Below are 22,286 nucleotides of genomic sequence, written 5' to 3' on the forward strand. Positions count from 1 at the left end.
TCTCCGGCTGCAGCTGCTCGTTTCATTAATGAACTCATTTTAGTCGAGTGTCCCTTTGTGTGGAAAACCGCACGCCGTCTCAACAGCTGCTGGGATTTGATGAAATCCAAGCAGAGATGAGCAAAACATTCAGCTAAAAAGAATTTAACTTCTAAATGCCGGAGTTTATTTCCAGCAATGATCACTTATGTTTTTGCATTCGAGTAGATGCACAATGAAGCTCATTTTGGAGCCTTGATGCATATTTGCATCAGTAGGTGTCAAAGGGTTAAGAAACATTTCAATCCTTGTTACTGTAAATAGTATTGTTTGATAAAAGGATCATAAAAAATTCTCAATTTATATATAAAAAATACAATATAGAGGATGTCATGATTTGACATCATCATACATTGAGCATCAAAAATCTTCCCTTTAACTTTTTATAGTTGTATTGTTTTTAAGAGTACATTTTCCCCCCACAAATTGCTTACCAAAAAAACAAAAATGAAGATTTTGAAAAAGTTCTTATTTTATTCAAAATTAAGGAAAAAAATGACAAACATGATTGAATCTAAAACATTTTTATTTCACGGTTTTTGTCCTAAAGTCTAGTCATTGCCTTCAATCTTTTATGAAATAGAAAAAAAACATTTTTCTAAGAATAAATGACTGAAAATCATATTTCAAATGAAGAAAATCTCAAAGAACTTTTCAGTGATTATTTTAGCCTGTCCAAAAATAGCAAAGAAGGTAATTCAGAAAGACAAGCTTCCCATTCCTGACTCAGAACCATAAGAAGGTGGAGCCATTTGTGTAAAGGATTCCTGGTGCCTTGTTGTTGTCAATGTCCCACATTTAAAACATTGTAGGTGACAGACCACGATGTCTTGGATGTGGGAGACATCGTGAGTGACAGACCAGACAAGAACCCTTCCCTGGATAAGAAGCTCCAGGGCCTCACCCCAAAGACAGGCCCGGGTAAAGTCAGGCTGGCTCCTCGTGGAGTATAGGGTAATGCTCACAGTTATATAAAAACATATAGCTATATTAACACTTTTTATTTTCAATTAATTTTATTATTCAACGATATCTGAACTCAGTAGAAAAACATTCAAATGGGTTAAAGCTTCTTCATGTCATGTGGCTAACGAAGGAAAAACAAAACAAATAGAATGACTCCAAAGTGAAACCTCTTATATCAGTTAAAGTGCAGAAAATCATCAAACCACAAACATTTTTGTGATTGCCAAATGTGCTGTGAACTGATCTGAAGCTTCTGGTCATAACATACATTCATATGTCTGCTGTAGTAAAGAGTGCATAAAGCCACTGTAGTGAAAGAAGGAGCGTACATTCAGGTTCATGTTGGTCCACCCGGGATCACAGTGCTCATCGGCTCCACATTTGTGTGGGTTCCTTGATTCCTTCGAAAGTTCAGAATGAACTGAATTTGACTTAAGGCCTACAGAGACAGACAGACGAAATGAGAGACAGGCTGTCTGCAGGACAATGTACAGACGTGTTTGAGGACAAACCAGTTTTTGCTTTGTGATTGAATCCCAACATGAAGCCCTTTGGATTTTGCTCCTCTTCTCATCGCACTGTTTCCAGATCTCAGCTTTAGTCCTCAACTCCGTCTCTGGCATGAGAGGATACTGCTGCCGCTGTGGGCAAAAAGATGGATAAAACAAAAACAAAGAAGATGTCATTACATTTCGGAATCAACTTTTTCTCCTAATACCAAATAGAGGAAATGTCAACTAACAAAGGGGGTTTGCAGATGGGCTCCCATCCAAACACATTGACGACTATATCCTCTGTTTTTAAAAATAAAATCACATTTTTTGTTGCTTTGATTCAGATGACTCACCAGACGCGACATGTAGTCCTCTACAGTGTAAAATCGAATCTTGTGCAGAATTGCAAACAAGCTACCAACATTTGTATTGCATTTATTGAACAGCTCCTGCAAAGAAAGAGTTGTTTATTAAATCAAAGCTAAAGAAAATCAGAAACAAAGTGAAGATGGAGGAAACTCTTTATACCTCTAGCTGCTCATTCGTCTTTGTTTGCAGCATATTCTGCCCCTCGGTGAGCAGTACATCCATTGGCTGTAAAAAATACCCACATATTTAAATAACATGTACACAATAAAGACGGTTTTGTTTTTTTTACGTTACAGGGACAAAAACCTTTTCCTAAAGGATTCTAATCTCAATGATCAAGGATTTGAGTACCTCTTTCTCGGCTTCATACTCAGCCCAGGCGTCTTTGCGCTCTGCCTCGGTTAGCTCCTCCTCCTGCTTATGGTCCAGCAGGGATTCGTGCTCGTGATACGACACAATCTGATCTCTGCACGTTTCTAACAGCCGACACAGCACCAGGTCCTGAAAAAGCAACAAGCTGTTATTTATTACTGATGTTTTTTCTAAAGCTCTAAAGCAGAGATGTGCATGTCAGATCACCGTGGGAAACAGAGAGACGGGTCTCTTGCTTTTCTTGGAGTTCACGTCGTCAAGCAGGTCGGGCTCAAATGTGTAGAGTTCAGACAGTTCATTAAGAGTGAAGTGCCTCTCGATCTGCTGCTGGTCAACAACTCTGTAGGCCAGAGACTGCTTAGTCACCTGGCGATCATAAATCTTCTCCTCCATGGTGCCCTGGAGATGAAAGTGCCGTTACTGTTCTTTCTGCACAATTTAATACCTGGGAATCTCGTTTGTTTGCAATCTAATTTGGAGGGGGGGGGGATTGAAATGGCCTTTTTGTTCTTAAACAGGAAATTTCACTTCCTATGTTCCCAACATTCAAATTTCACATCATGTTACAGTGACAAAGGTCAGTCGAGCAGACGAAGGAATAAAGAAGCTCAGCACAAGTAAACCCCATCCATGCCTTGTGGTTTTCTGCTTTGCAAGAACATTTCTGGCATTCTCACCGACTTTGCAAGAAAAATTAGTGATTATTGGAAGATTTTTAACACTGACAAGAAAGTCCCACTTCAATTATCTTTTGATCTATTGTAAAAAGCGTTTGGTGGTCTTTTAACTGTGATTATGCCGTTTTGATCAAAAATAAAAATAAACTGTTTGGTTTTCTGGGACATAGTTTCTGCAGAGCGCCAGGAGTTCATTCGAAATGTGTCTGAATTGTGGGCGGAACTGTTGTCGCAGAGAAACCATGCCCCCACTTTTAATCACCCATAGCTGAGCTACTTGTTTACAATTGCATTTAAAAAAAAAATATTGTCATGATATACCCAGAATGATCTTTTCTCTTTATGGGATCGTGAAGCAGAAAAGTGGTCCAAAACAAAGCAACAAATCTACAAAATAAGATTTAAAGAATCTACATGAGAGCAGTGCACGAGCAAGAGACCAAAACTGAAACCATAACAAAAAAAGGACACAATTCTCTGTGAAATGGGAGACTGGATCTACAAGCTGAATCAGTGGTTTAATAGCAGTTTTAAGAACGTCCTTCTTTTCATCTGAGGTTTAGCTCAAATTGTACAAAGGCTTGCTCTAAAGACGGGATCCACATGATGATAAAAAACCAGAAAACTCTTTAAATGTGATTTCTGTTTAGTAAATGAAGGATTTACCTGAGCCAAGAGGCGGTATACAAACACAGGTTTGAGCTGACCGAGGCGGTACACTCTGTATATGCTCTGGATGTCGTAGGAAGGATTCCACGAAGCATCAAAGACGACAACTCTGTTAGCCGCCACGAGGTTGATGCCCAGCGATCCCGCTTTTGTTGAAATGAGAAAGAGGCGTCCACTGAAACGACCAACATTCAAGTAGAAGTCAGTTTGAGAAGCATCAGCGGAAGACTTTCAGTGAAGGTGTCATACTCCATACCGGACATTGGCGACCTCGTTAAACTCATCGGCCCATTTCTTCCTCAAGGAGGAATTCATGCCCCCATCAAGGCGGTAGTAATCAACGTTTTTAATCCAGCTGCCCGCTGTCGGAGGAAGAAAGTGCAAAATTCAGACCCTGCCTTGGAAGACGTCGTCTAAAAGGCTTAAGGACGTTTTCAAAAGATGAACAGAATAATACCTTTTGATGAGGGGTCTCTGGCACGATGAGAAGCTGCAAGGAACTCTTCAATTAGGTTTAGTGAGATTAAAGACTGGCTGAACACAAGCCTGAGAACGAAAGGAAGGAACATCTGACTTTAGATGAAGTCTTGTAGAAAAATCACCACCTTAACTATGTTTATTATCTCTTCATACGGAGGACACGTACACTTTATCATCCAAGCTTTCAGCGATTCTGAGGATCTCAAACAGGACCACCATCTTCCCAGAGTGCTCCATGACTTTGGCGTCCTCTTCAGACAGCAGGTTCTTGTACCAGCCCTCCTTCAGGCTGTCGGCTGCTTCCCTGGCTACACAGGAACACAGAATTGGAAAATCTCAGGTAGGACATTGTTTACAACTTGGTACTACGCTAGTATAGCTGTAACACCTTCCAGGGCTCCTTTGGAGGCACTTGAAGACTCTGGGCTCTCTTCATTGAACATTCTTTCTTTTCCTTTGTCCTCAATCGTTACACTGCAGCAGCAACAAACACAAATGACATGTTTATGCTAAAATACCAGCTTTGTATCAAAAGAACACTTAATTATTTGCGCAGGTTTTACTGTAACTGCCTCTAAGCTTTCTTTTTGTTTTTTGGGACTAATTTATAAGCAAGTGATGACTACGTCAATTTTTATTTAAGAAAATAAATATTAATTAATCAACTGATTAATTGATTTTCCTTTAAAACTATTACTTGTATCGTTTTTTAGGCAGAAAAAAGGATCTTTTGACCTTTTAATGAAAGATTTCATCGTTTCTAGGGTAAAATTGTCAATCAAAATAAAATAAAATCAGAAGTTTTGGCAGTGTTGTGCAGCTGTCATAATTGAAAAATAAACCCATAATTTTAACAGCACTAGTTTAGCATTCATTTTAGAAAGAAATGTATATAAAATTGCAAAAGCTAGTGGTTGCCATGGTGAAGTAAAGGCCAACAGAGGGCCTTTAAGCAGAGCAGAAATGTGGCATTCACCTGTCTGCAGCAATGCTGTGCACATCACTTAGCTGTGCTTCTGTTACAACTTGATTCTTCTTTCTAGAGTTTCTCTGGGGTACAGCAGAAAAGAAAAAAGAGATTACTCAAGATATTAGTTAACCCTTGTGCTATCTTAGATGACCCCACCCTTACATTGACGTGTTATTCCTACCATGACAAAGGTGGATAAAGGTGGAAAGATTTCATGTAATCCATGGACACCAGTGAAGATCACAGATCATTGAAGAAAAAAGGTTCAGAGCACTGTCTAGTGGGTCTAGATGACCCAACTCCCAATGGTAAAATGCCGAGGATAGCACAAGGGATAAAAGGTTTCAAAACAGTGTGTCGTTTGCTTTTACAAACCTTGTTTTCTTTATTCATCTGGCTAAGATGAACGCACCATGGATGAGTCCAAATTCGGCCAAGAACCTGGAAGTCTTTAAACAGGTTTGCTCCAGTTTTTTTCTTTGCAATAACAGGCCTAGAGTCCTCACCTAAAATAAGAAGAATTATAGAATTTTAATCATTAAGGCATTAATCTGCATGGTTGAAGCAGACCCGAGTGACAAAGTGCATTATTTCTAATACATACATATTTATTTGTTCAATATATTTAACATAACTGTGAAATCTTCCCAAGACTTCCTAAGTCTTTTTCTGATGGAACTGTTTGAAAACTTTATTGATACAGTATAAAAAAACACATACTTACGTTTATCAAGGCCGAGGTAGTATCGATACATCTTACACTGAAGAGGAGAAACCCTCACCGCCAGCACATACTCAAATTTGGGAGCCAGAAACTGAGTCAGCTCCGAGTAATCTTTTCTCTGTGGGAAAATACATAAACCGGTTGTGAAGAAAACACAATACAAACAACAACACGCAAACATTTTATTTTTTTGTGGCGTTGTCCTCTACCTGCACACATCCGGCTAACACAGAGTGGAGCACGTGGGCGCGCTTCTTCATGATTCTGACGTCGTTTGGGGTGGAGTCAGCGCACTGCCCGTTTTCTATGGGGTTGATGAATCTGTTCCTGAATTCATTCAGAGAACCAAGAAGGTTCTTCTTGATGAAACTAACCATGCAGTGGTCTGGAGAAAGGAAAAAAATGAGTCACTTTTTGATATAAAAGTAGCAATTCAATGCCAAGTAAGGCATTTATCACATTTCTTTTGTTATGGACTGTATTTTAAAAACTGTCCAATCAGAGAAATTCAATTTTTACGACATTTAAAAAAAAACATTGAGAAAATTAGGTTTTTTTTTCAGAATGGAAGTAGTGTAACTGTCTGCCGAATCCGCTATGGTGATGTAATGATGAGGACTAACATTCAACAAGGTTGTTTTGAAGCGGAGTGCCAGTTAGCACCACCCTTCTTTGGGTTTTGATCGCACTCATAGCTTTGGAGGTTATGGAGGATTCATTGCGAAGGATGTGGCCCTCGTCACAAATCACAAAGTCTGGACCTGTAAAAAAAAAAAAAAAAAAAAAAAGTCAATGGAAAAATGACTAACAGAAAATAAATGTGCTTGAATACATTGTTTTAAATATCTGAACCTGGATCCACTAATACAGATTTCAGAACCTTCTTCTGTTCTTCACTGTTGGTTTTGGGGCAGAGAGACATGATGGTGTACATCTTATATCCCATGATTGCAACACCTCCATCTCTGTGCCACCGCTGCAGAGCTCTGATGCGCTCAGCGGGTTGGTTTATTGTAGACAACACAGTCACCTGAAACATTTATTTCCCTCATTACCACAAAAACTGAAGCCTAAATTCAACACAAAAGTGGGTTAAACATCTCATTCCTCTACATACTTTGACTTTATCCTTTCCTAAGTTCTCCTGCCATTTCTTGAACTCCGCAGCCCAGTTAAGGACAGTATTGAGCGGACACACCACCAAGGCTGTTCTGAATTTCAGGTTTGGAGAGAGCAGCACCGTGTGAAGGAAGGTTACCACCTAAAACAGAGAAACTGTCAGTTTTAAGACCAAAAGCACCACTTTTCAGATCAGAATACAGCAAGGTTATAAATGACAAAACAGACTATTTTACAGGATTTTTCCACAAAAAAAGAAAAAACCCAGCAGATTGATGCACATCTTCACCTGCAAAGTCTTTCCCAGACCCATGCAGTGAGCCAGAATGCAGCCCGATCCAGGAGTGGAGTTGGCCTTCTTTACTGACTCACAACAACTGTCCCAAATAAACTGAACTCCTGTAACAGAACAGCCCGTTTTATTCCACTATAGCCAATTATAAACATGTATGCACTCATATACATTCTACAAATTCTATACATAGAAATAAAAAGAACAATAAAAGTTTTGAGAGCCAAAACTGCAGTTGTTGTTGTTACACAGGCATATATTTGAAAAACCCACTCCTATGAAAAAGGTGTTTTTAACATGTTCTTTTGATATTTTTGATGATGAAGGACATATATATAATTAAAATTAAGCTTAAATTTGTATTTCTTCATTCAAACAGCTGGGAATCAGAAGCAAATTAAAAAAACACGTTTGAAAAATCACTTATTTGTGACGTAGAAAATACGCTGAGCGAGCCACAAGCCCCCTGCTCTGAGCAACGGAGAGGGTAAAGGGGGGTGGGGTTGCTTTGCGCCAACAGTCCCGCCAACAACTCAGAGGTGAATTTCTAATGAACTACTGCCACTCTGCAGAACTGTCCTGGTAAACAACAAAGGTTTTTTTAATTTAGCCTAAAACAACATAATCACAATCAAAAGACCAGTGGCAACACTTTCACGATAGATGAAAAGATGATCGGAGTTTGACTTTAAAGAGAAAGTAGAAGAATTTTTTGTGTGTATAGACTAACCGTCCACTTGATGGAGCTTCAGTCTTGTAACCAGATTGCTGTGAACTTGAACAAGAGGCTGCTTGGTCTCCTCATCCTGATCCAGAACCAGTTTGGTTGCAACAGGGCAAACCACTTGAGACAGCTCGTCTTCTATCACAGTTATCTAAAAATCAAGACAAACGGCATGCGGTCAGATATGCTCACCTTACTAGTTATGACCAACAAAACAGTTTGAGAGAAACATGAGGCATATGAGTTGTTGGGTGTGTAATACCACTACGAGCGGTACACAGATCAATTCTAAGAGTAAATATTATTGGCATTTTCCTTCTACCTCTCTCATGTCTTCCATTTGTTGTTCTCGGTCTGCTAAACGCTTGCGTCTCTCCTCCTCCTCCCGGAGAGCTTCCTGCGTCTCTGATCGGAGCTCCTCATCCTCAATGATTTTCCGAATCTCCTTACGGCCTTTGGGAGTGCCTTTAGGTTTGGGGTCTTCGTTAATTTCATCTTCTTGATCACTCTACACAAATCAACAAAACATAGCCAGAGAAAATGAGAAAGAAAAAAAAAGACACAGGAGCATCTGTCTGCTTCACTGAGACACAACATTTATAAAAAGTTAAACAGATTAAGCATCAACTGCTACCTTTTCTGTACTGGAGTCAGACAACCAAATGCAGGTCCCTTGCGCGTTGTCTTCAAAACTACAAGCTTTTTCGATTTCCTTCACTTCAATTCTGGTAAAATAAAAATGGTAAAAATACATTTACAATTTGTGTTTTAATTTTAGTCTTAAGCATCTGTAAAACAAAAATATATTGGCATATTTATTCCTAACTAAACATTATATAGTAAAACCATTTCCACGTAGTGGACAAATATGTGATTTTAGTTTAGAATTCTTCTCTGTCCTAGATCCTTATGGGGTATTTGTGCTATCCTAGGTACTTTAACATTGGGAGTTGGGACCCACTAGACAGTGCACCGAATCTTTTTTCTTCAATGGTTTGTGATCTTCACTGGTGTCCATGGATTACATGAAATACTCTTCACCTTTATCCACCGTTGTCATGGTAGGAATAACACGTAATTGTAAGGGTGGGATCATTGGATAGCACAAGGGTTAATGGAGCAGCAGGAAAAAGCAACACATTTATTCAATGAACTCAAATCAGATTAACATCTATATTTATCCAGATAAAATATTCACAAAACTTGAGTTCAAACCATAAAAAGTAGTCAGAATGATTATGTACCTATGGGGTTCATCTTCATCATCCTCTGACTGGCTAAGCTCCTCACTCATGCTCTCATCGTCATGGCAACCATTATCGTTAGTAACACTTTCACCATCATCTTAACAGGAGAGAGAAAAAACAAAAACAAAGCATGCATTAGAGCAGAGCTGGTCGTCTCTCATCAGCAACATCATCAATTTAAAATGTGCTTACAGGTTAGACTCTTCTCTGCTGCTCTCTTGTTCTGTTGTTCTACTGCAGCCTCCACATTGTTTCCTGATGTTCCCTCGTCTAAAGTGAGTTTGAGTTGAAGGAGATGGTGTCTGGACCTGGACTTATCAGACATGGTGTCAGATGTCTCTGATGCCAAATCCTTTCCTGCAGCAGACACATCACTGGTCAAGTTCTTTCTATACAGACCGACAGAATTAAGCCCCTTCTGTTTGGAAATGCACTCAAGCATTCATCATCTGAAGCTTTGTGGAAACTGGAAGACAGGAGGACGAGTGAGAAGCTTCACTTACCACTTTCCTGAGTACCACCATCCTCAATGTCTTCTCTCAACTCCTGGTCACACTTTGACTTAGACTCTTCCTCCTCGTCTGAAGAAATATCATCACCCGAAGAGTAGTTGGCTTTAATTCTGGCCAACAGCATTTTCTTAGCGATTCTTTTAAAAGTAAACAAAAAGAGCACCTGGAGTTTATTGTTTTGGTTAATCACATCTTCATGTAGATATTGATCATAAAACAATAGAGAATTTTATTTTAAAATGTGGAATCCAAAGGCTTGTACTCAGTGCGACTTATATTGAGGTCAAATAATTGAGAGTCACATTACATGTTTGTTAAGCCACAATTGTTAAGCATTGTATTAACACATTAACAACAAAAGATGAAAGAGAAAAAGGAGACAGACACATTTTCCAAAAAAGTAAACATTTATTTTAAAAAAACAAGTATTATTGACAGAAAAAACAGAAGCAGCATGGCTCTTTCATTGGAAAACAGGGAGTTTGTCCTAAATGCTTTTTGCCTCCAAGTAAATAAAAGAACTACATGGACTTTCACTTTGCCCTAATTATTCCCTTAACTACACTTAAAGAACCACAATACACAGTTTTGCATATCAGCTAAAATGATATACTGTTTATCAGTTCAACTAATAAAAGTTAAAAAATCAGTTAATCCTCAGACCTTAATATTTTTTACAATATCACTGCTTCACAAAGACAAAAAGCTATGATCTCATTACTATATAAGGTTTTGATCAAAGTCTGTACACATTAGTAACCACCAAAAAAACTATCTACATTTTTTTCAAAGAAGTCAATGAAAAATAAATAACAGTAAAAAGATTCAATAAAAGTTCGGCTCCAGGATATTTGTCCGATTCTGAGCTTCATGGTGAATTACAGAGGATGTGACCATCATTTCCACAGATGCTAGCTGTAAAAGTTCAGTTCTAATTTATTGTAGAAGATGTATTACAGTACAACAGCAAGGGGGAAACTTGACCTTCCAACTGGAATACAGCTATCAGAAAGGATTTTTGTCTCTGAAAATCATCCTTTGTGACTCCGAAAGTCTAGACAGGTCTTTAGTTCAGCGCCGCACACAACACATACTGCTGACCATTTATCTGACCACAATAAAACTTAAACACAGCCTACGGGGAGGGGGGGTTGCTAATAGGTGAAGACGGGAAGCTAACATATCCAACATTAAGCAATTGTTGCCTAACAGCACGGCTTTCTCTGTCGTGCTGTCAGAAAATCCGACCTGGAAAAAACATATAAGAGACAAACATGCATGTCGTTAAAGGCATCATGTAGATCTAGGTAGCATTTTAGCATTCTGTTTGTCAGCCCGCTATTCAGATCATCAATGCTGCAGTTTGCTATATAGTTTTTCTTGTTAATTATCTGAACGATATTTTTAAATCTAAGCAATATTGACCATTTAATATTGCAGTATGAAAATGTAAATTTCAACTTTTTTTTTATTAGGTCATTATTTAAATGGTCAGCAGTATTAAATACTCTGTATATACCATAGGCAATACAATACAAAAGTAATTAAGAAACAAGAAAGATATACTCAGTTAACGTATTTGTTATATTGATCAACTTGTAATAAGTTAAAGAATAATTCTGTCAAATTCAAATGGCAAAGGCTGAGACTTCTAGATGTCTAAACTAAAATGTAGAGATGAGCTTTGAGTAGCACAAACAGAAATGTATTCATGCTAAAGGCACTGGGATGTTAAAAGTTTCCATGCGTAAAAGAAAAGCTGCTTTAAACTGAGCAGCAGCATGCATGGCGTGATGTTTCAAGAAATGCAGGCTTCAAACGATATGAGAAAAACCAGAGAGGAGGACAACGAAAAGAGAGACAGACTGACAGCACAAAGAACAAACTACACACCAAAGCATAAACTACCAAACATTCCTGGATTCAAAAGACTTATTTAGAAACGGTTTGCCTGGATTTTCAATAAAATACTTTTTAGGATTTGGTTAAAACAATTATTGGAATTTTTATTCATTTAATAAATGCTTTCTTTCATACAATTTTCAAAAATATTTCATGGATGTTACTGTAATCCTATTTATGTGATAGTTAACACACAGATTTTAACCTAGTGAGTTATATAAAAGTAAAATAAATCTATTAACTGGAAAACATTCTAAATCAACCTTGTATGAATTTTTTTTTGTAATTAAAGAAAGGTAACAAATGATACAAAAATTGTATACATGTAGCATCCTAGACTGTAAAATTTAGCAAGGTGACCTATCAACTGATTATTTAAAAAAATAAAAATAAAACAAACCCAGCAGAGGACGCTGCAAGCGTAAACTGCCTGATTTGTTTGTATTTTTAAAACTTAGTGCGATATATAGCGCTTTAGCCAATATGTAGGGATGTCGGAATCTACAATTCCAAAACCCAGTTCCATAAAAATTTACCTGAAGTCTCTGCCAAAAACTAATGTGGCTCGATGCTCCCTACACTAGCAAAGATAGACCACAATGCATTGCGCTTGGTTGATTTGTCATTTAAAAAAATTATATTTATCATGATCTTTCATAAATTATCCACGTTTTTATCGTAGAACACAGGGGATTCATAAATATTCTTTGCAAATTTTACTTTTACTACGGCAAATGGGTGAAGTCATATTCCCCGTTTTAAAAAAAGCTAATGAGCATGGTGTGGAAACTGCATTTAAATCCAGGGCTCTGGATTTTAGAGATTAGAAAGTAGTGAGGAAATTGGGACACAACCATGGCCATATCCAACGTTCCAGATTACACTGGGAGTTTTTCAAACCTTTGATCAACCACAGCTGAACCCTATGGAGCTTTTACAACTTTGTTACCTTACAACTTATTGAACTTCTATAGTAAAAATAGTGCATTTAGTGATCCAACTAAGAAAAATGATGTTTTACTTACATAAAATAGTGTAAAAATAGTGTTTTGGAGTGTTCTGTCCAAAAAAAAAAAAAACCCAAAAGGCTGCTTATATCCGATTAAAAAAAAGTGGATTCCAGACATTTAAAAGAGCCCGGTTTTGGAGATTTCCAGGTCTGAAGGACTAACAACTTAATTAGGATCTGTTTAAGTGGTCAATTAATTGTTTAGTAATTGTGGCACAAAAATCTCTAGATCTTTTTAAACTATTTTTTTAACTGTTTGGAATCCAATTCGCCACAATGAGAAGAAATTATTAGCAAGTGAAAAATCCTTTTTAAAACACCTGCTAAATTATCCAGACAACATCTGAAGGTATTTACCCCAGTCAGGAGGTCATTTGAAAAATAGAAACAAAGCAAAATTACAACTAAGACTTAGAAAGCTTCACCAAGCAAGAAAAGTGTTTAAATAAAGATCAAGTAGCAAAGCCACAGGTAAGAATTAGAGATCTTTCATTTGGTTAGTAATTTGCTAAATGAAAATCCTGTAAAAATGTGCTCTCCAGTCTTCTGTATTTGTCAGCTCTACTAACCTTTATCCACACATTTGTCAATCTCAAAATGAATGCCCGACTATTGGCCATCATTGCTTCGTGAAGGCATCTGCCACTGAAAATGCAATACCAAGTTCCTCATAAATATGTTAACAGTTATATTTCACTTTTAAGCGCTGACTGTCTGAAAAGTGGACCGGGTAAGCAGGACAACACCCATAGAGAATGCCTTACTTCCGGATCCAACCAAATGAGGTTCATTCCGTCGCCATTTTGAAGCGATATGGGCACCGCCTTGTTGGAGCCAAATGACATCAGTGAGCAGCGTTTGGTACAAGTCGGTCTGAGTCAGTGTTTTTAATGGCAACCACTCTGGCCAATCAGGAGTGAGATTGTTGGAAGAACACACCCCCACCACTTGAAAGCAGACTACCTGAAATCTGTCAAACATTTCAGATGTTCAATGTGAGATCACATAGTTTTACTGAAGCATCTGATTGGTCAGTTTATAACTTGAATAACTTGCAATAATGGAAAAATGTGGAAAAAAATTGTATCAGCTAGAACCTGATAAATAAAGGTAGCGGAGCAAGAATTAATATTCTGACCAATATTTCAACTGAGTAATAAGTTTTTATTTCTTAATAGAAGTCAGTAGCCAGCAAGTACTTCCTGTTTGGAATGCAAAAAAAAAAGGGGGGGGGGGTCGTCAGACAGTCCAGTCCTCGTGTACAGTCAGGTTTTGATTCTAAATACTTGTTTGTTCAGAGTAAAATCTTTTATCAGTTGATGGAGTGTATGCAACCATAGCAAATCCCCAACTGATGAGCCCATTAATGTCCTGCTCTGCCAACGCCTTTTACGTTTATTTTTCCAGCAACATGACCTGAAAAATCTGCTGATGCAAAGCATCAATAAGGAACATAGAAACAAAAATGAAGCTGGTAGCATCATATAAAAAATGTATTCAACATATAAGTAAATAGGATTTGTTTGGGGTTTTCTTTTGTATCATTTACAATTTTTTGCTACTAAATATTGCCAAAACATGAGTTGTTGGTAGAAGGCCAAGACAAAACATGATTAAATATTTGTTTTTACTCAAAAAAGAGAGGAGGGACGGTACTAATAAGTAATGACAAAGCTAGCAGTGTAAAATGAGTCTAGACTATATAAAAGGATATACATAACAGAATATGCAGTTAAAGGCAAATTTCTTTAATGCTTTGATTGAGTTTTCATGTTTAAGTTCAGATGGCGTAGTTTGGTTCATTTATGCTTTTATTAACACTTACTAATTTTAGAAGGCAAGAACATGTCTCCAAATTAGCACAGTACATTTCACATGTAATAAACAAAACTCATTCATGAAGCTGAATGGGACTAACAAAACAATCACTACCACTGACACAGCAGACAGAGTCAACATTGGAATCCACCGAGGAATAACTCAATACATTTGGACACAGTCACAACGTTACACACTGGAAGAACAGACAGATGTACACCAGTGCTCCCAACAAAGGTGTTCAAGAGAACTGTCTTCTGTCTTGTCTACAGATTGTTTTCCAAATGTTTGATTTTGTCTTTTGGTACTGTGAGCAAACACAGAGAAATCTTCAAATTTACAGTTACAGGATTTCTCTTTCAGAGCAGAATTAAGTGATAAAAAAAAAGACCACTGACAGAGTAAAATACTGAAGCAAATATATAAACAACTGTTTTATAAAGGCAAATATTTTTCTATCTTGTCAACCAGAGGCCTGACAGGCATTAAAGTTCTTAAAGTTAACATAACTACATTATTGTCAGCTTTTCCTTCATTTGACAAAAATCTCCTTCAATAATTAAAAAACAAATGTGTGAAATGAAGGCTAGATGGTTTGAAGTGCAAACAAAACAACACACCAATGAGCCACAACAGTAAGACAACTGGTAATGTACTCGCTACAATGCAATGTTGATCTGAAATAACATATAGATTTATTCCAAACCATTGAGGATTTTACTGAGCTTTGACACCCCATCCATCATCTACGGCTTGACTCAATAATAGTCAGTAATATTCCTGTGGTCATAATGTTATGGCTCATCAGAGTATGCTCATCACATGTTGTAAAAGAAAGCATCCCTTCAAACAAACTTGTGTTTTTATTAAAAAAAACAGGCAAAGTAGTTTTTTGTTCTCAAAGTTAACTCTTCTAAAGAGTTCCATTCTGCATTAGCCACCAATATGGAATATAAAATTATAAATAAAAAATACTTCTTATAATGATAGAACGCATGTCTAAAACCATATTGATGAATTAATGGGGTAGACACACAGATGAGTCTAGAATTCTGCTTATAGATCCGCTTCCTGCAGTCAGCAACACTGTGGACTGAAAGTCTAGAATGTGTATTTGATGGTTGGGGCCCGACAGCTACGTTTAGGTCTCGTCTGAATTGACTGCAGCTGAGTTCTAGTCACATGGGGGTTAACGGGTGTGGCAGACAGTTCAGGATTAGATTTTGCATCCTTCCTTTTACACTTAAGGTGTTTTAAGCACTGTACATCCGGGCTTTTGGAACCGTACCTATTTTCTAGATCATCATCATCGTCGTCGTCGTCTCCTGCTGCCCACGAGGGCCCTGACTGTTCATAGTCTCCTACAAAAAAAGAAAAGAAAAGGTTGCTGTTTGTGGTGCTTCACAAAAGGATATTGCCTTGACTGCTCTGTCAAATTCTAAAATTCTAAGTGGGAGACAGACTCTAGGTTTATTTTTGAAGGGGGGGGGACTAAGAGAATTATCTAAGGGCAAGCAGAAAAAAACAGATGTTCTGTAAAAATAATTTGCCAAAAAATATGTGGCATCGGATTTTCATTTTTTTTTCCTCAGATAATCTTTGAAATTGGCTTTTATTTATTGTCATGTCTGTATCCTTCCAGACCCACTCCCACTCCAATCAGGTTGCGGTCTGGTCTGCCCAGCGTGTTTTCTGCGTCACAATAAGCTCTTTCTCACATGGCTTGTTTTGTCTGCTCCTGATTTACAGCAATTTGAAAAAAAGAAATACTCAGAAATACATTTTTAAGCATAATTTTCTAAAAACACATCATTAAAACAAAATACCACAAGAACATGTTAAAAACAAACAAAAAAAATAAGATTTTCATCGAAATGGGTCTTTGAATCATTTCCTTTATGACCAGTTTGAAATGACATAATACTAGAGAGGATTTTTGTTGTCATTTAAAAAAATCTAACTTGTTTCAGTATCTGAAAACCCGGATGACTGGTGAAATGCTGCTACATCAAGGGGCATCATACCTTCTGTGATGGGCTTCATCTTCTGATCACTGACATCACTGCCCGAGTCATTGTCCTGTTCATCTTCACTTGACGAGGAGGAAGAGGATGAAGAATCAGCTTCTTGTTGAGCTTTTATTTTATTTTCCTCTGCCTGCAGTTGTCTCTGCCTTCTTGTCATCTCTTTCTTCTGTCTTTTGCCAAGCTGAGAGGTTCCTATCGACCTCACTGAACTTAAGTGCTGTATTTGCTTTTGAGAGTCGTCATCATCACTAGAGGAGTCTGTCTGGCTATCTTGCTGGGCTTTGACAATTCCAGTGCTCGATTCAGACTCAGATGACTGGTCGGGCATTTTGCGCTTTCGCCGCATCTTCTCTGGTGACATTGGGCTGTTCTTTGTGAGCCAAAATAAGCATTTCTTTGCCACCTTGTTAGGAGATGCCTGATTTTCATCTTCATCACTCTGGGGCTCGTCCGAGCTTTGGGTCATGGCTACTCGCTCGAGTAGAGCAGCAGGAACTTCATCTGAGTCCGAGTCGTCTCCTGCTCTGCTCAAACTTTGCTCCTTGTCAATTGTGGCAGGTGTGGCGTCTGGGATCTCCCCAGGGTCTGAATCAGTGTCGCTGTCTCCTGCTGAAAAAGATGTTTTGGTTTTGACATCACTTGGTCGGCGTAGAGGAGTAGTCTTGACGCGAGGAGAACGCCTGTTGCCTTTATCTTCTTCTAATAAGAGGGGTTCACTAGAGTTCAATTCAACTTTCCCATCTTCAGAGGTTTGCTCATCTTCTGTTACATTCTTTTCCTTCTGAAATTCCTCTTCCTTTCTCTTTGGCTCCTCGGGTGATGGCGGCTGCTCCATTGCAACAGGCGTAAGTTTTACGACCAGCTTTTTAGTTATGTCAACATGACTTTCCTGAGTGGGATTCAGGCCCATGATTCCTTCACTCACTCTTGCTTCATGCGTTTCTTTATCAAAGTGGCCATGGAGGCTTCTTCCATCCATGAACCCATTGCTTTTCGAATCATTATCTTCAAAATGTTCAGCTGCCAGTTTCTGCAGGTCGCTCAAGCACCTTTCATCAGAAATGTTCAGCTCTATGTCGGCTTCAGCCTCTAAAGGATCAAAATCGTTGCTGAAGATCTTTTCCCAGCTGATGGTCAGATCCAAGTCGCTGAATTCTTCCTTAAGACTACCCTCCAGTGCTGCCAGGGACTTTTTTAGGCCTTTAACGACAGCTAAAAAAGAGTTAAAATACATTACGCGAACACTGGGAGTCTGCTGTTTTTTTGTCACACTGTGAATAAAATTGACAAATATTTGATTTACTGCATTCGTTGACTCCACTAAATGCTTGGCCTTCTTGGTAACTTCTTTAGACACTTGCAAAGCATTATAGTTAAAGACAACGCTCCCATCCATGCCACTGTGGTCCCATTTATCTAAGCAAATGTTCTGTGGCAACAGCCCAGATTTCTCTGGCTCCACTCGACTCCTTTTTCGCTGCTGACTCCACACGCTCTCCATGTTCTCCAGGACATGGTTGCAGGCTGTCACCAGGTCAAAAAGCGGTTCTGGGCTACAGACGTAGCAGTACCATTTGCTCTCCAGTATGCCGGACAGTTCCTTCCGTCCCAGATTTCGTAGAATACATTTCTTGCAAAAAGCATTACTGCAAAAGTCACAGCAGATTAAGTTGCCTCCTTCTGCACACCACCTGCAAAAGGAAAAAGGGGAAAGTTAAAGCACTTAATGCACAGGATTTTACAGGAAATCTTGCTTTTGAAATACTGTATATATTAAAAAAAATAAATCATACCTGCACTGCTCATCCATTCCATCTCCATCCTTGCTGATTTCATCACTTGAGTAATATTTGTAGCAAGCCTGACAAAATATACCAATTGTTAGCTTGGGCAAACACATGATGATTGAATAGAGAAATACTCAGAAATGCAATGTTTAGCTTCATTGTCTTTATACATGTCCTCCATCATCAGAAAAATAACAAAAGAACATTTAAAAAAAAACAAGACAATTTTCATTGGGCTGGGTCTTTACCCAAATCAAAAAGTATATTTATGTCATTAGTAAATAAACACAAAAACTTCTCTATTACTTTTTTTATTGTTTTTTTAACTTAGACTCACCTTGCAAATAAGTACTTTCAAAACCGGATGTTGATATAAGGAGTCTCTCTGGAAGTGGTTAACTTGACGACCACAAGCAGTACAAGTTACAATTCCCACATGTTCACCTGAGAAACGACAGCTCCGTCAGAGACAACAGCAAATGCAAGGATTTTGAATGATTTCTAATAAGATGTAGACGAACAAGACTTCTTGTTTAAGTAAGAACCCTTAAAGTCCTGGTGCCATGTAGTTGAATCATTAATTTTATACATAAATACAACACAAATCCCTACTTACTGTATACAGTACACTGGGCGCTTGTTATTGCTTTGGTTTCAGTTAGAAACAACTGAAAAATATCTTTTTTTTCTGCTAGATGAATGCAATGCTAATAAAGAATCGAGTGATTATGAAGGTAAATTTATTTAAGACAGCGACTGACCTCCACGTTTCCTTGAAAATTCCTTCCGCAGCACATTTGGTTTTCGGCTTCGAAACTCGGGACCCCTGAACTCGTCTCGTCCGTTGTCCACAGCTTCAGGTCTGACAAAAGCTGTACCTGTGAAGGCACAATTTATAGAATCCAAAAACCGTGATTGAAATTTTCTGCAGGGTGGTTGTGTAATTTTAACCTCAGTCTAGAAACAAAATTAAATAAGCTGTGCATTTTACAAACAGAAAAAAAATATATAAAACATAAGATGTAAATGAGCCAATCAGAACATCATTCTAGTGAAAAGTAAGTTAAAAAAAAAGTAAGATTAAAGCGAAATCTGAAATGTTTCTACAAATATTACTAAATCGTAAGACACTATCACGAAATATCATTTGTATCAAAAACTGTTCCAATCTTACCTTTAGGCAACTGAGTCACATCAAGGCGACCATTTGTGTTCTCAAGTACATTAAAGTCATCACTTCCATTTGACTCTCCAGATTCATCCAGTCCAGAGTGTTTTATTACAACTGAAGGTTTTCTGAAATATTCCAGCAATGAAACATGAGGTATATGACAACAAACCACATATATCACAACAAACGTTTTGCAAATTAACTACATATGACATTTCTTCATAGACCTAAACCTTTAAAGGGCCTTTAACATGTTTTTTTAAGCCTTTCAGAGTAAAGTATATCAATGTTTATGATGATATTTTACCATTGGCACACAAAAAACTATTTTTTCTATGAAATATGAGTTCTTTTCGAAGCCCTTTTTCCTACTCAGATGTAAGACGACTCGATCTCTGAAGCACCGGCTTTCCCTCCTTGTGGGTGTCGCCCATTTCATGATGTCAACTTAGAAACGGGCTCGGCAGTGTGTCTGCGATTCACCCACAAAAACAAACAACATCCAAACTTTTGTAAAAATGGATGTACATGTTGTGCATATGAAAGAAAAAACGTTTTCCCAATTACCGCTAGCTCCGCGAAAGAAGTGTGTGTGTGTTTGTGTGTTAGGCTGGGGGCGGTGCTGGCAACGCAGACTCTTCCTGGCAGGGGCTGTTCCCTACTTTGTGGCATAAAAATGTGAGAACTCACTTGTTTTCATGGATTGGGATATTTGGAGGGGCTTGTGGTCAGAGAGCAGGATTTTTTAAAGAATACTCAGAAATGCATGAATAGAGCAAAATACCACTCTGGGGTTATTTATAGTAAGGACTGGACATTATAATACACTTTAAAGCTCCAAAAGGTTGGTTTTGTCTGATATAGGCCCTTTAATATACATTTACTGTCGATAAAATGTTAGAAAAAAAACATTGAGCTCACCTTCTTGAGAATCTGTTGTCTAGGCCTATCTGCAAAGTATAATAGTATACTGTTTAATTTCTTAAAGCTTCATCCATGAATTGCATATCAACAATGACGAGTACTCTTAACTCACAAGAACCCTGACCCATTTTGTCTAAAAGATTGAATTGTGTGTATTTTACCACAAACCAAGTAGAACACAAAACCCATTTTGGATATTTTTCTGTAACAGTGATGTCACCATGGGTCCTTAAGGGTTAAGTAATATGCATCACATCAAACTTCAAATAGCAATACATTTAAAAGCATGGTGTGTGAAATTAAATTAACAAGACAGACTCTTGTGTGTTTTACTTACCTCTGCACCTTGGCCTGTTGAGTTTCCTGCTGAAAACCCTGTGTGTGTCTGACCTGTGAACAGGAGATGTGTGAAAAATTTGTGGAAAAAACGTTTGTTTTCAAAATCCACCAGAATTCATGAAGATAATTTACCAGATACATCACGTGATTGCATGCCAGTGCTTTCTTCAATACTGGAATGTGCCAAGTATTCATGAAGCTTGTTGACCAATAAATTCAGTTTGCTGGACGAACTACATTCAAGAGAAACAAAATTCAGATTTTTTTTTCTAAAAAAACAAACAAAACTGAATAATTAAGTTAATTATTTGAGTACATTACAGTACTCAGCGTTTACAGACCAAAAGTACAACTTTAAAACAGTTTCAGTTTAGCATTTGAATGAGAATAGAATTAGTACATATTGTGGTTAAGGAAAATTGACAAGATTGGCCTATTCCATTTCAGAGATGTTATCAGGTAAAAGCCGTCAACTTTTTCCCGCTTGTTGGTGCAATTTCTACTTTCAAGCTAAGGCGAAAACATAGACACAGGGTGACAAGTTCTTCTTGCCTTCAAATTTACATGCATAGGTTTTGTTTTTATTTTTCTCAGACGCCCATCATATAAAACTGATAACACAATATGCCGAGCACAAAACCGTCAGAAGAAGACTATATGTCAGCACTCAAACAGGTTAAGGTAAACAAGATCTTCATCCTACCATTTGTCTAACAAAAAGAAAAAGAGCCAACACATGTATGTGAATTTGCTCAAATGTCAAAGAACTTTACCATTTGACAGGTCAAGGAATTACTTAAACCATCCAGAAAAACGTTGTAAGTGTCTGGAAAAAGAACTTTTTAAGACCTTGGTTTGTTAAGCAATGGTAGGGAATCCCAACTCAAAAACAAAGGTAAAGAAGTTATCGCATTGAGTTTTCAATTTGTATATTCAAAAATAAGCAGAACTACACATTTGGAACCAAAAAATTCATTTAAACAATAAACAAATGATAGAGATTTGATATGATCCACTTGTTAACGTTTGATATTTAAAGATAAAAAAATTGTTTACAACATTTACAACAGTTACAGTGTACATCTATTTGTAGGAAAGCTTAGAAAAAATCTACTGCTACTGCTTTTCTTTTTTGTACCTATATTTATCTTAAATTTAATTTTGGTAGTGGTACATTATAATACCACTACTAACAAAATTAAATTTAAGATAAGTGTTCTAGATGAAGATAAAGACACAGTTCAGTTCAATGTAAAAAATAAAATAAAATTCATTCTTATAAGTGTTTTTAGTGTCTCGTACTCATGATACTTATAATTTATTATTTACTGTATCAACGCAACTTCAAAACGTTAGCATATATCGCTAGCTAAGCTTAAAGCTAGCTAGCTAGCACACCGTTATATACCCCGTATCAAACTGCAGTTTTTACCTGAACGCCGACATGTCAAAACGCAGGCGAACCACTGAAACCGTGAAGCTTTTTACGCTGTCATGGTACGTGAAAAGGGCAAACTGGTCAGGTTAGAGATCTTGTAGCAGGGAAAACATTTTCAACAATCGAATGGCTGCTTTGCTCGACTATTTTGTGTTTTTCACGCGCTTGAAAAAGGCAATTAAACAGAGAGAACTACCGCCACCTGTTGTTTGGGAGT

At 37.7% G+C, this 22,286-nt stretch overlaps 1 protein-coding gene across 1 annotated transcript; it reads right to left on the bottom strand.

Annotated features, from left to right (window-relative positions):
• Positions 1-547: 547 nt before the first annotated feature.
• LOC101171430 (transcriptional regulator ATRX) lies at positions 548-22,273 on the bottom strand. Its single transcript, XM_011483630.4, has 35 exons — positions 22,064-22,273; positions 20,764-20,864; positions 20,630-20,682; positions 20,290-20,318; positions 19,372-19,493; positions 18,959-19,075; positions 18,535-18,641; positions 18,204-18,271; positions 16,408-18,101; positions 15,672-15,744; positions 9,646-9,791; positions 9,335-9,499; positions 9,140-9,239; positions 8,530-8,620; positions 8,218-8,403; positions 7,902-8,046; positions 7,169-7,278; positions 6,878-7,021; positions 6,613-6,790; positions 6,384-6,521; positions 5,970-6,145; positions 5,761-5,878; positions 5,412-5,542; positions 5,043-5,116; positions 4,455-4,540; positions 4,233-4,374; positions 4,044-4,132; positions 3,843-3,948; positions 3,584-3,761; positions 2,448-2,639; positions 2,220-2,369; positions 2,028-2,093; positions 1,853-1,948; positions 1,518-1,646; positions 548-1,444 (listed from the first exon to the last, which is right to left on the bottom strand). Exons 1-35 carry the CDS (start codon positions 22,075-22,077, stop codon positions 1,343-1,345), a joined length of 5,616 nt encoding a protein of 1,871 aa, XP_011481932.1. The 5' UTR covers positions 22,078-22,273; the 3' UTR covers positions 548-1,342.
• Positions 22,274-22,286: the final 13 nt, after the last annotated feature.

The sequence above is a fragment of the Oryzias latipes genome, chromosome 14 (genome assembly GCF_053564925.1).
Source record: "Oryzias latipes strain Hd-rR chromosome 14, Olatipes_Hd-rR_3.1".
NCBI lineage: Eukaryota > Metazoa > Chordata > Actinopteri > Beloniformes > Adrianichthyidae > Oryzias > Oryzias latipes.